At 31.2% G+C, this 14,231-nt stretch overlaps 1 protein-coding gene across 1 annotated transcript; it reads left to right on the plus strand.

Annotated features, from left to right (window-relative positions):
- The first annotated feature begins 1,360 nt into the window (after positions 1–1,360).
- On the plus strand, positions 1,361–2,364 carry LOC124910576. Its single transcript, XM_047451247.1, has one exon. The coding sequence runs from the start codon at positions 1,532–1,534 to the stop codon at positions 2,207–2,209; it is 678 nt and encodes a 225-aa protein (XP_047307203.1). The 5' UTR covers positions 1,361–1,531; the 3' UTR covers positions 2,210–2,364.
- Positions 2,365–14,231: the final 11,867 nt, after the last annotated feature.

Below are 14,231 nucleotides of genomic sequence, written 5' to 3' on the forward strand. Positions count from 1 at the left end.
TTTAATTGTGTTTTTAACTATGGGTTAATTATTTTGATTTTATTTATTTAAAAATAATTCAAAATAATTATTTTAATATTATAAATTGGAGTTTAGATTTTGAGTGCTTACCCAAATTAATTTTATTTTGTTAGGTTATGTTAAATTGTTTTAAAAGTTTATTTTGTTTGTAAATGTTAGGTAAATAAATGTTTAATTGTGCATTTGTTTTACAAAAAGTGGTATGGTTCGTTAACAAAATATAAAGTATTTTTTATGTTTGGAAACAAATCAAATTTTCAATAAAAGATAAAATGCTTATTTTTAACTTAAAACCATTAAATCGAATAATGTACTTTTTTTTTAATTCAGCTCATAAGCTAAGTTTATAACTGGTTGTTTTAATTATAATCTTATAATGCAATTTATATTTGATATATTAATTTATTTAAAAAAAATACAACCATGTCAACCCAACATTATATAATTTGATACAAAATTTAGACATTGAAATTATTTTGTACAAATTAATTTTTTGTCTCATGTCCATTTAATTTAAATGAATATTTTATGTAACGCACAATTTATATAATGAATTTTTATAAGTGTTTTTATAATTAAATAAAAAATTAATCCTAAACATTTACAATTTTTGATACACAATCTTAGATAATTTATATATTTATAAATATACGTTGAAGATAAATTTGAATTTAACTGAATTTTAGTAAATCAAAATTAATTTAATTTGAATAATAATAGTTATATAAAATATTTATATTTAAATAATATTATTTTTTTATTCTAAACTTAACTGTGCAAACACACTCAAATCTCGTATTAATATTCAGTTTTTTTAAATAAGACATTGTTTATAAAAAATGAGTTTTAAAATAATTAAATAAAATTAATTTTCCAATAAATCAACTCTCAACTATCAAAATCACTCTTTTTATTAACCAGAATATTAAAATATTTTTTATTTTAAATTATTATTTTTATTTTATTTATATATATTAATATACTTTAAATAAAAAGATAAAAAGTGGGAAAGTGAAGATAAAATATTTCTTTAAAGTCTCACGTCATCTTCTTTCTTTATCATTTTTTTATTTTAAACATATTTTTTACTTATATTTATAAAAAAAAATTATTATAAATACCTGTTATCAAATAAAATTATATTAAATTTAATGATAATTAAATAATATTTTTATTTATTTTACTAAAGTTTAATGACTCACATGTATTAAAATTCTACAATTCATAGGAATAAAAATAATTATTTTTATATATTAGTTAATAATATGATAAATTTAGTTAAAGAAATATTGTTGATAGTAATAATGAAAATAATTTTCAAACATCGAGAAGGTCGGGTCAATATTTTGCATTTCTTACGCGTATTGGAGAAAAGTCCAAGCATCTCTATACTCTCTCACCTACATTTATATAATTATATTCCCAACAACATTTTCTTCCATAATAAATTCATTATTGCAATCATTCGTCACTTACTAGCCAATACTTTAATCCTCACTTTTTATTCCATATGTTATCGCTGGAAATTAGAAATCCAGAAGAGGCTTCTCCTAATCCATTAATTCCAGCAAACAGATACGTGCCTAGCGATGAAGTAGCTCCTTCCGTGCTTTCCCAGGATCTCCAACGCCAGAAACGTAAGAAATGGGCCATATACATCGCGCTTTTCGCACTCTTTCAAGTCACTATCATACTCGTTTTCGCACTTGTGGTTATGAAAGCCCGAACCCCTCTTTTCATGGTTCGGTCGGCTACCTTCACCTCCTCGAACTACAACAGGTCAGGGATCAATCCATCCTTTGACTTTAACATGTCCGTGGATTTCAGAATCAAGAACGCCAACTTCGGTTCTTACAAGTACGAGGAATTCAATGTTTATTTTTACTATGAGGACTCCTTGGTTGTGACCGCGCCCATTTACAAATCCAGAACTGGGTTTCTGTCAACAAGAAAGTTCCCGATCTCAATAAACTTGTCCTCTAATGAACTGTCGGGGCTCAGTTTATCGACACTTGCGATTGATCTGAGCACCGGCGTGCTGCCTTTGACCATCAATTCTACGATGAAAGGTAAAGTGGAGATATTGTTGTTATTCAAGAAGAAGAAGTCTACGAGTATGAAATGTAACATGGGTATTAATACATTGACTGGGCAGCTTCAGGATATTAAATGCATGTACACCAGCTGAGTGTTATATATTAGTTTAGCTGTCTATTATTGTTGGTGATGAGTACTTATCTACTAGTAATTTCTTGTTTTTATTGTCATTTTGATGAGATTCAAATTATAGGGTATAAAATATTTTGATGATATAAATAATAATGAAGATATGAGGTTAATTAACATAATTAAGAGTTGGTTAACTTCAATAGAGTGCTTACAACAAAATATCACAAAATTTATTTGACTTTTTACCCACACAATATGCAAATATAAAACAATCTTCTATGTAATATAGTTTGTGTGTCTTAATAGATAAATTGTACAAATAATCATTCAAATCAACATATTCATATTAAAAAAATAGTTTTAACACAATAAGCACAGGTGAAAAAGGGGTAAAAAACGAGAGTAAAAACTCTCGGTTTTGACCCTATAACTTTCGGTATAGACCCAATACCGAAAGTTTAGGTAACTCTCGCCATCCTTTGGTATTGACTCTTTCGTTAAAAACAATTGGGCATTTACCGAGAGATATCGTAGAGTTTTCGGTTTAGACACCCAAGAGTAAAACCAAGAGTTAATTAGAAAACTTTCGGTTTTTCCCTTTGGAATAAAACCGAAAATTTCTAATTAACTCTCGGTTTTACTCCAAAGGCAAAAAACCGAGAGTTAATTGTAAAACTTTCGGTTTTTCCCTTTGGAGTAAAACCGAAAGTTTTCTAATTAACTTTCGGTTTTCCCCTTTGGAGTAAAAACGAGAGTTAATTGTAAAACTTTCGGTTTTACTCCAAAGGGAAAAACCGAAAGTTTTACAATTAACTCTCGGTTTTTGCATTTGAAGTAAAACCGAAAGTTTTACAATTAACTCACGTTTTTACTCCAAAGGGAAAAACCGAAAGTTTTCTAATTAACTCTCGGTTTTTCCTTTGATACAAAACCGAAAGTAAATGGAAATCTTTCGGTTTTCTTCAATGTAAAACCCGAAAGATGTTCCTGTAACTCTCGATTTTGCTATGTAGAAAAACCGAAAGATTTCCATTTTACTTTCGGTTTTTTCCTACAAAAATGTACAAAATAGGCTGCTTGTTTTGTTCGCAACCAAAACCTGTTAACACAAACCAATATATCAATAATAAAACAAATGACACATACATGAAATGATCATTATCATTACAAAATTCGCAACCAAACTAATCATCCGAACAATCTGTTTTAAATTCAAATCGGAACAACCAATCAAGACTTGTTTTCAATCGAAACAACCAATCAAAACGTACTAGAATTAGCTGGTGGGGGGAGGAGGTGGTGGTTGTTGTTGATATTGCCTCATAAATAATTCAAAGCTCTCGATTCTTGCATTCATTTCTAACTTCTCCCTCTCCATTCTTGTCACAATTTCTTGCTTTTCCGCTTGCATTTCATTAATTGTGCGCATTCTTTCTTCATCCCTCTTTTCCAATTCCTCCAGTTTGAACGTCATTCTTTGATTCTCTTCATACAATCGATCATTGTTTCGTTGTGAACTGTTTCCACTTCGACGATCTTCACGAAAGTGTGTGGGTCGGACGCTTGATCCCATTCCGAACACTCCCCCGTGTTTTTGTTGTCCGAACACCCTCTCCTTCAATTCAAAATCAGATATTTCAGGTTCGTTACTAAGAACTTCCTCCATCTCAACCTGCACAATTGAAATAAAGTATCATTTCTATAATAAAAAACTAGCCATATTTCAATTCACTTACAATTTTCTCTTGCACGTGTTCGTCCGGGACCGGGGTTGGGTTTTCTTTTGTCGGTTTTGGGTACGGGTCCTCTTGAATACTTCAATGACAAACGGTTCCCTTCCCATTTCAAGCGCCTATTGAAAGAAATTATTTACATAATTAATATTAATCTTTATATTAAGTAATTACAAATAATGTACTTACCAACTCTTCTTCAACTTGAGCAAACGGTCTACTTCCCGTATGATGTGGGAATTTTAACTTCTTCTTGTTAACAATATTTGTACTACTGTGTTTCTGAATTTTAAATAAAAAATGAAGTTAGAATAATTAATATCAACTTTTATTTGAATTATGAAACCGTACCTTAAATTTTTTCGTGAAAAATGGTTGCGACACACAAACTCTCAATCATCTCGATCGTAGTCTAGTGGAGGATTGGTCAGTACCGCCACCTCGTCTCCTTTATGGACGCGGATATATCCCTTGTTCAAATCTGAGCGTCATCTATCCCATATCTACTTGGCATGTCCCAATCCCGTCTTTCGATAAGTATCAATAGAACCATTAGTAGCCTCGAATGGATCTTGAAAAGAAAAACATTCAAATGTTATAAACAATTATTTAATGATTAATGTATAATTAAGTAATAATTATTACCGTCATAGAAATCCAAATAGAATTCAATTGGTCCGCACTTAATGCATTCCACTTTAAAAGACGGTGTGAGATGGTTGGGGGGTCCCGCACAACCGACCCCACATGTCTAGACCACCGTGTTCTTCCCACGTCAGCACCGCCGGACCTCCCATCTACCTCTCTAAAAGTCAGAGGAATCCGTGTCCCCGCTGGCCTCTTAGATAGCGCAATATTCTTGTTCTTCCCCCGTCTCTTGCGGAAAGAAGATTCTTCAAAATTATCAAATTTATAATTAGATATGTGAATCAATTCAAACAATAACTAATTGTAAAAACAAGTTACCTGTCGATGATGGGTCGGGAGTGGAACCGTGCTCCTCCTCATCATCCTCCTCGTGAGGCTCCTCGTGATCCTCGTCGTCAGCCTCATTATCATCCCCCATATCAGTAAATGTACTCTCTACAAACTCTTCAGCCTCAGTAGCATCAACATCCTCGTCTACTGGGAGAGCAGTAGCTATCAGGATCACATCAATAGGTGGTTGATCTCTAGAAGACGATTTTCGGAGCCTTAAGTTTTCTGATTGTGCAATGAGGTTCTGGTACGACTTAGACAGTTTGCTGGGTGTTTTTCTCATACTCCACCAAAGTTTTTTACTACCTTTAGACATTCTTAATGGATACCATTAATAAATGAGCGAATAATTAAAATAAAGGAGTAATAAGAATGAATATAAAGTAAAAAAACATAAATCTACCTAATTAATTAATCTGATCTATATATTTGTAAACCGCGGTTTTATTTTTGTCACAATCTTCCAACCGGGTCGGGCTGATATATCAGGTGCGTAGAATACTTGTTTTGCTTGATTCGCCAATATATACGAGTCTTGACTTTGGGTTTTCAAAATTCGGTCTACATTTATACTTACGAAGCCATATTTATCCACTTTCACTCCTAGTTCCCCCGAGTGTGTATCAAACCACTTACACTTGAATAAAACAACTTGTTTGTGAGAAAAGTATTGTACTTCTATTATATCCGTTAAAACTCTGTAGTATGACATAGTTTCATACCCGTTGTACCCTTCAACAACCACCCCACTATTTTGAGTGATCAAACCTTCGTCGTGTTTTTCTGTACATAATTTGTATCCGTTTACTTTACACCAAATATACATAGACGGGTACAAACTTAGACCTTCTCCTAATAAACCAAATCCAACAACCAATTTCAAAAACCAAATCCAATAAAATAATCCAATACATAATCTAAACTAATCTAACAATAATATAAACCTAATCTATCAATTCAACATAATTAATCCCAAAACAAAATCCAATAACCAATTCCAAAAACCAAATCCAATAACATAATTCAATACATAATCTAAACTAATCTAACAATAATATAAACCTAATCTAACAATTCAGCATAATTAATCCCAAAACAAAATCCAACAAACAATTCCAAAAACCAAATCCAATAACATAGTCCAATACATAATCTAAACTAATCTAACAATAATATAAACCTAATCTAACAATTCAACATAATTAATCCAAAAATACAATCCAACAACCAATTCCAAAAACCAAATCCAATAACATAATCCAATACATAATCTAAACTAATCTAACAATAATATAAACCTAATCTAACAATTCAACATAATTAATCCCAAAACAAAATCTAACAACCCATTCCAAAAACCAAATCCAAAACCAAATCTAAAATCAATTCCAAAATCTAATTCAATAACCTAATCCCAAACTTATAACCTAATCTAACAATAATCCAAAAAAATCTAACAATAATATTGAGAAAAAAAATTAACCTGTAGGGGGCGGCAGCGGCGGCGGCGACTAGCAGCAGGGCGGTTCGTCTTCAATAGGCGGCGGCTTTCTTCAGGCGGAGGCGGCGTCGTCTTGGAGGATTCGTCTCGGCGGTGGCGTGCGTTTTCCTTTGAATTCGACTCGGCTTCTTCTTGAGCGGAACGGGAAGAAGATAAGAAGAGGGAGGCGCGTTGTCCGGTGGCCGTAGTCGTCGGGTTGGGCGGCGTCTTCGTCTGGTTGGGCATCGTCGTCGGGGAGGCGGCGGAGGGAATGAGATAAGAAGAGGGAAAGGAAATCGGGAAAGAAGAAGAGAAGAGGCGCTATTTTTTATTTTATTTGGTCATTTTCGAAAGTTTTATATAAAACTTTCGGTTTAGATAAGGGTCAATTCCGAAAGTTTTATATAAAACTTTCGGTTTTGATAAGGTCAATTCCGAAAGTTTTATATAAAACTTTCGGTTTTTATAAGGGTTAATTCCGAAAGTTTTATATAAAACTTTCGGTTTTGATCGTTATTTCCGAAAGTTAATGATGTAATTTTCGGAATTACACTTGACAAATTGTTAAATTAATTGGTTTATCACCTTCTAATAACCTTGAACAACATTAATTTAACACATTTGATAATCTTAAAACATTACACACTCAATATGATCAAACTTTATACACATTCATATGATCATCAAACACAAAACATACATATACACTTCTTTATATAATCAAACACAATCATAAACATTTTAAAATTAAACACAATCTTAATTTTTAAAAAACAACCCACACTTTATTAGATTAGTTAGGAGTCTAGATTAGTAGGTGAAAAACAAATTAATTTAACAAATTATGAAGTGGTAATTCCGAAAGTTAATGGTATAACTTTCGGAAATAGCTATCAAAACCGAAAGTTTTAGATAAAACTCTCGGTCCTAACCTTAAATAGGATGTTTTTTATGGAAGGGTAAAACCGAAAGTTATATTATTAACTTACGGTTTTTATAGCTATTTCTGAAAGTTATATCATTAACTTTCGGAATTACCATTTCACAAATTGTTAAATTAATTGATTTTTCACCTTCTAATGACTTTGAACAACATTAATTTAACACATTTGATAATCTTAAAACATTACACACTCCATATGATCAAACTTTATACACATTCATATGGTCATCAAACACAAACATACATATACACTTCTTTATATAATCAAACACAATCTTTAACATTTTAACATTAAACACAATCTTAATTTTTAAAAAACAACCCACACTTTATTAGATTAGTTAGGAGTCTAGATTAGTAAGTGAAAAAAAATTAATTTAACAAATTATGAAGTGGTAAAACCGAAAGTTAATGGTATAACTTTTGGTTTTGATGGGTATTTGCGAAAGTTTTGAATAAACCTCTCGGTCCTGACTTTAGGTCAAAACCGAAGGTTTTTCAAATAAACCTTCGGTTTTGACCCTTCCCAACACTTAGAATTTTTTCTGCTTTTTTAAACAAGGGTCAAAACCGAAGGTTTTAAAATAAACCTTCGATTTTGACCCTTCCCAACACTTAGAATTTTTTCTGCTTTTTTGAAACAAGGGTCAAACCGAAGGTTTTCAAATAAACCTTAGGTTTTGACCCTTCCCAACACTTAGAATTTTTTCTGTTTTTTTTAAACAATGGTCAAAACCGAAGATTTTCAAATAAACCTTCGGTTTTGACCCTTTCCAACACTTAGAATTTTTTCTGCTTTTTTTTAAACAAGGGTCAAAACCGAAGGTTTATTTGAAAACCTTCGGTTTTGACCCTTCCCAACACTTAGAATTTTTTATACTTTTTTTAAACAAAGGTCAAAACCGAAGGTTTTCAAATAAACCTTCGATTTTGACCATTCCCAACACTTAGAATTTTTTCTGCTTTTTTTTAAACAAGGGTCAAAACCGAAGGTTTATTTGAAAACCTTCGGTTTTAACCCTCCCAACACTTAGAATGTTTTCTGCTTTTTTTAAACAAGGGTCAAAACCGAAGGTTTATTTGAAAACCTTCGGTTTTGACCCTTACCAACACTTAGAATTTTTTCTGTTTTTTTTAAACAAGGGTCAAAACCGAAGGTTTATTTGTAAACCTTCGGTTTTGACCCTTACTAACACTTAGAATTTTTTCTGCTTTCTTAAACATGGGTCAAAACTGAAGGTTTTCAAATAAACCTTCGGTTTTGACCCTTTAGATTTTTTTAAACAAAGGTCAAAACCGAAGGTTTATTAGAAAACCTTTGAAATTACCCCTATTTTTTTTGTTAAAAATATACCATGTTCTATAATTTTCTCAAATAAAGGCAATCTAATAAATGAAGGAAAAGAATTCATAAACAACATTAATAAACCAAAACCAAAGATAATAATAATTTATAATTATGAAAGCAAAACACACCAAAATGTCATCATTTTTACGGAAAAGATAACACATAATTAATCAAACAATATAATCTAGAAATTAGTAGACGTGGTGGAGGAGGGGGTGGTTGATTCTGCCTTTTCAACAATTCAATTTGCAGATCGAGATTCTCCAATTTTTGCGCCATTTCAGCCATGTCCGCTTTAATTTCAGTAAGTATTTGGCCTCTTTCTACATCCCTCAATCGAAATTGTTCCAATTTCAGCGTCATTTTTCTCACCTCTTCCTCACGTGCCGTAGTTTTTGATGCTGCTAACAAATTCTTGTATTGCCGGGACAGTTTTTCTGGTGTACGCCGAATACTCATCTATTACTCACCCATCCTAAATTCATTTCGTATATATATATATATATAACAAAATAACCGTAATGCAAATCTAATATAACTTAAATCAAACACAATAACCAAAATATATCATTAATTTAACAAAATCTAACAAAATCATATATATTTAACAAACTAACCTAAATCCAATCTAAACAATATCAAATCTAAATCAAACTACCAAATAAATCTAACCTAGAACGCGAGAGGACGAAAAAGAGAAGCGGTGGAAGCGGAAGCGGCAGCTGCGGCGCGGAAGAGAGAGAAAGGAGAGAGGCGAATGAAAAAGAGAAGGGTTAGGGTTTGTACTTATAAAGGTATTTACCGAAAGTTTTAATATTACTTTCGGTTTTGACCCTCCTTAAAACCGAAGGTTTTCTAATAAACCTTCGGTAATAAGAATCACGGGATTTAATTTTTTTTGTCTTTTTTTGGATGAGTCAAAATCGAAGGTTTATAGGATAAACCTTCGCAATTAACAATTTCAGGAAAAGGTAAAAATGAAAGTCTTTAAATAACCTTAGCAATTAATCATTCTCCAACTTAGAATATTTTTTCAATTTTTTGGGATGAGTCAAATCCGACGGTTTAATGGAAAACCTTCGTATTTAAACATTTCAGGAAATGTAAAACCGAAAGTTTTTGGAATAACCTTCGCAATTAACCAACTCTCAACACTTAGAATTTTTTTTATTTTTTGGGAATGTCTTAACCGAGAGTTATTTGCATAACTTTCGGTACTAATTAGTAAAACCGAAAGTTTTACACACCTCTCGGAATCTATTTTCAATAACGAAAGATTTGTTCCTCTCAGGATCAATTGAGAGAGTTTTATAAAACCTTCGGTAATTTCTGTCGGTAAAGGTCATTTTTTTACCAGTGAAGTGTCTACATTATTATCAAAAAGTTTGATTTTTTTACTAATAAAAGCACGACAAAACTTATCAAAGAAAAAAAGATAGTGTAAATGAGTTAGTTTTATTTTTTGATATACCTAATTGTGTTCACATGATAAGTAAATGTTAATTCATCACACATTTATCCACACATCACATTCAAAGTCTATACCAAATTATGTGCAAATGATAATATTATTTTTTATTTCAAAATTATAGAGTACTCAAACAAATCACACAAATACGTATTGACGTGGCCAACTAGTCCAATAATCATTTTCCCAAATATTTTATGAGGTCGAAAAAATAACGAAAATGAGAGCGATGTATAAAGAGAAAAAAAGATAAAATATTGGGTTATGTCTCGGCGAGAGTGAAAATGATTGCCACTTAAATTCAAAACATCGTTCTTAGTTCTCGACAAGAGAGAAGACAGTTGCCACTACAATTTGAGCTACCAATCTCTCGAATTCCCACATATACCATATATTGAGTTAGGTCTCTCCAAGAGAGAATACAAATTTAATTCGAACCAACATTCTCTCAATGTCATTTTAGTATTTATAATACTCACTCTCAAATTTGCATTAATTGAGATTCGAACATTGGTCTCAAATATAATATGTGAACACTTTAACTATGTACACAATAAAAATCGCTCATCTTTTTCTAGATTTACTCGCCACTTTTAAAAACAATGTGGAGAATTCATTCTTTTTATATTAATGATGAAATCGAAAAGTAAGAAAATAAAATTAGACTTTATAGTCAAACCTATAACTAACATTCCCGTCGAATCTCAGTCGAGATTGGGAATAAAATAGTAGGTTAACATAGGTCTCTTTAGATTATTTGATTTTAAGGAATAGAGATCTCACGATAAAGAGTCGTCACCTAATTTCTCTCGCAAAATTATGAAAGAATAATTTAGGTATATAAACACCAATAATTAGAGATTATATTTATGAGTTTGATGTTTGGTTACGTGTGGGAAAGAGCTTACGCTCATCTAACCAAATGATCTCTAATACAACAATTTTAGCCTTTTAGAATACATCCTAGCACATTACATTTTATTCAATTATCCTTTGTCATGTTGACATTAGTGCTAATGATGATTAATCACTTTTATGTAGTTCTTTTTACATTTGTTACAAATAATACATGTATACAAATATAAAGAATAATCAATAATATAACACACATATACACCTTGTATATTTATAAATCATGCAAAAGAGATAAAACAAAATATTAGATCAAGCATCGTTCATCATAGAAATATCTTAAAATCAATGCCTATGGAGTACCCTTTGAAAAGCGTCGAAAATTTCAAAGTGTTCAGAAAATTATGAAATCAATAGTTTGGTAGAAAATATTGTTGTGATCTCAAATATATCGATTTTACATTTTTTTGTACAAATAGCTTAAAAGATATGGCTATACAAAGTTAAGAAAAAAGTGTTTTTTTTTTCAAAATGGGCCCTCATCCGAAAAAGCATTTTATATTTTCGTTGAAAATATTATTTTTTTGCATTTTATATTATTTTTAGCCATTAATTAAAGCATATAAATAAATAAATACAAAAATAAACCAAACAAACACAAACATTACAAACAAACATGCCTTAAAGATAAACTAGATTGGTCGGACCAGTCTTGACCGGGTTCAGGTTTAAGGCCAAGCAACTGTCTCGATTTCTCAATCGGAAGCCAAGTTTGGCTAAATTTTATCGGCCTCTCGCTATGTTTCTCGTTCGAAAACGTAGTCATGCTAAAAATTATAGTTGGATGCATGGATAAGGCTAGAAAACTCGGTTGGATGAAGAGTCTGGAGGAATTGTGTCCTTTAATTTAATGTGCAATGACTAAACTTGGATAGGACAAATTAACAGATATAATTTAATCCGATTATTTTAGGAGTCGTAGTGCTTTGCTAGAAGTCAACTGCGATTAATGGGGTTAAACCTATAACTATTATAATCGGGTCCTATGAGGTCACACACTTAGAGTTGACCGACTAGATAAACGAGAAAGATGGTTAATTATTAATACATATTAGATATTGTTAATAATAAGAAATATTATTTATTTGTGAAATAAAATAATATATAATTAATACATATTAGATATTATTAATAATAAGAAATATTATTTATTTATGAAATAAAATAATATATAATTAATGGTTAATTATGGAATTAAGATTGTGAAATAAAATAATATATAATTAATGGTTAATTATGGAGTTAAGATTGTGAAATAAAATAATATATAATTAATACATATTAGATATTATTAATAATAAGAAATATTATTTATTTGTGAAATAAAATAATATATAATTAATGGTTAATTATGGAATTTTATTTAATACAAAAGGATTCACTTATTTGCAAGAAAACGGAAGTGAATAGAGAGAGAATTGTTTCTCTTTTAAAACGGCTTTTGCTATATTACGGTGAGAACTCCAAGAGGAAGAAATCATCTTTTAATCTAGCAATTGGATTGCTTCCCCTTTGTCTTTTTCGTCCTAGCAGTCGAAAGTAAAGAGATCTAGTCGGGCTCGTGTGGACCAAGTAGGGGAGCAACACGTGGGGCTCTCGATTATTCATTACTACCATATCTGATCCGGTTCACGCATCAAAGGTATATTTCTATAAACTATATATCATGATTCTATCAATTATGCATAATCATATGATTAGATGTTTAGATTAAATCTATAAATTATTCCGCTGCGAACATCTAATTAACCAACAGTGGTATCAGAGCGCAAGGTTGCATATATTAAAAGGATCAATAAATTAACTGTTAATTTTGATGCGGATCTATATCGATGATATAATTTTACATAGATTAAGATGTAAAACTATCTTTAAGAAAATAAAAGAAATATTTATTTTAATTGGATTATATAAATATTTGAATCAAATAAATATGATATATTTGTTTTCTAAAAGTTAGGAAATCCCACTTATTAAAGATTAATATTTTTCTAGTATGGCCCAGAAATACGATATGAGCATCGTTATGTTTTCTTATAACATGATCTACGTATCGTTATGTATTTTGTAATTTATTTTGATAACTAGATTATTATAAATAATTATGTAATACAAATAAGAACCATGAAGTTCAAGGATGGAGATCCATGAAGGGTGCAAGCACGGAGACCAAAGAAGTTTAGTTCTTTATATATTTATTTTTTTGCATCTTAGGGGCCATACTAGGATCACAATTTTTATTGCATTGTTTTTATTTATAATAATTTTCACTAATAAATAAAAGACAATCAAAACTTAAGTTCCTAAAGAAAATTGGGGCAATGTTTTTCCGTGTCATGACCCATGAAGTTTATGGTTTTGGTTGGATAGGTTTCGCAAAAGCGAGGGTGTCTTTCCTCAACCTTAGGCTACTGAGGATGAATCTATACGAGGATTCATAAACCTTGATACGGTTGTACCCAACAAGAGACCAAAAGGAAAAGTTTTGGATCTTGAGGCATGGGGATGAATCCTACATTGGATGTGGATCATCAACCAAGAATTATAAGAAATTATAATTAGTAATTGTTACTTACCTTGAACACACAAGACCTAAGGCAGTGCAAAAGTACGTTGGAGATTGTCTGTAATGGGATCTTGGAATCATTTTATTCATAAGGGACTATAAAAACTTGAATAAAATGTGCATTCACTTATTTTAAATTGTTCAATTATAAGTATTTTGCAAATTTCAAAACATAAACTGATTTGTATGTCATTTATATTCTGTAGAATATGTCGAACGATAATTTAAAATTCTCTCTGCGCTCAATTGTTGAGAAAAACAAGCTCAATGAAACGAACTTCCTTGATTGGGAAAGGAATCTAAGAATTATTCTCTGGTATGAGGGACGTGAGGACGTCCTAACTACCCCTATCCCTACTGTGACCGGAACCTCATCAGATGAGGAGAAGGCAACATCAACTCGGGTGAAAACCGAAGCATTACCTGTTACTTGCCTCATGCTAGCTGCAATGGAGCCTGAATTGCAAAAGAGGTTTTTGCATTCTGATGCTTATATTATCATAACTGAACTGAAAACGATGTTTTAGGATCAGGCAAGGATAGAGCGATATGAGACTCACAAGGCTATACTTGATAGCAAGCTTGTGAAGGGAAAACTAGTGAGTCCTCATGT

Source organism: Impatiens glandulifera, chromosome 7 (genome assembly GCF_907164915.1).
Source record: "Impatiens glandulifera chromosome 7, dImpGla2.1, whole genome shotgun sequence".
NCBI lineage: Eukaryota > Viridiplantae > Streptophyta > Magnoliopsida > Ericales > Balsaminaceae > Impatiens > Impatiens glandulifera.

Bases quoted from the DNA above. Each gene is read 5' to 3' on its own strand.
- LOC124910576 (XM_047451247.1), top strand. From the start codon at position 1,532: ATGTTATCGCTGGAAATTAGAAATCCAGAAGAGGCTTCTCCTAATCCA.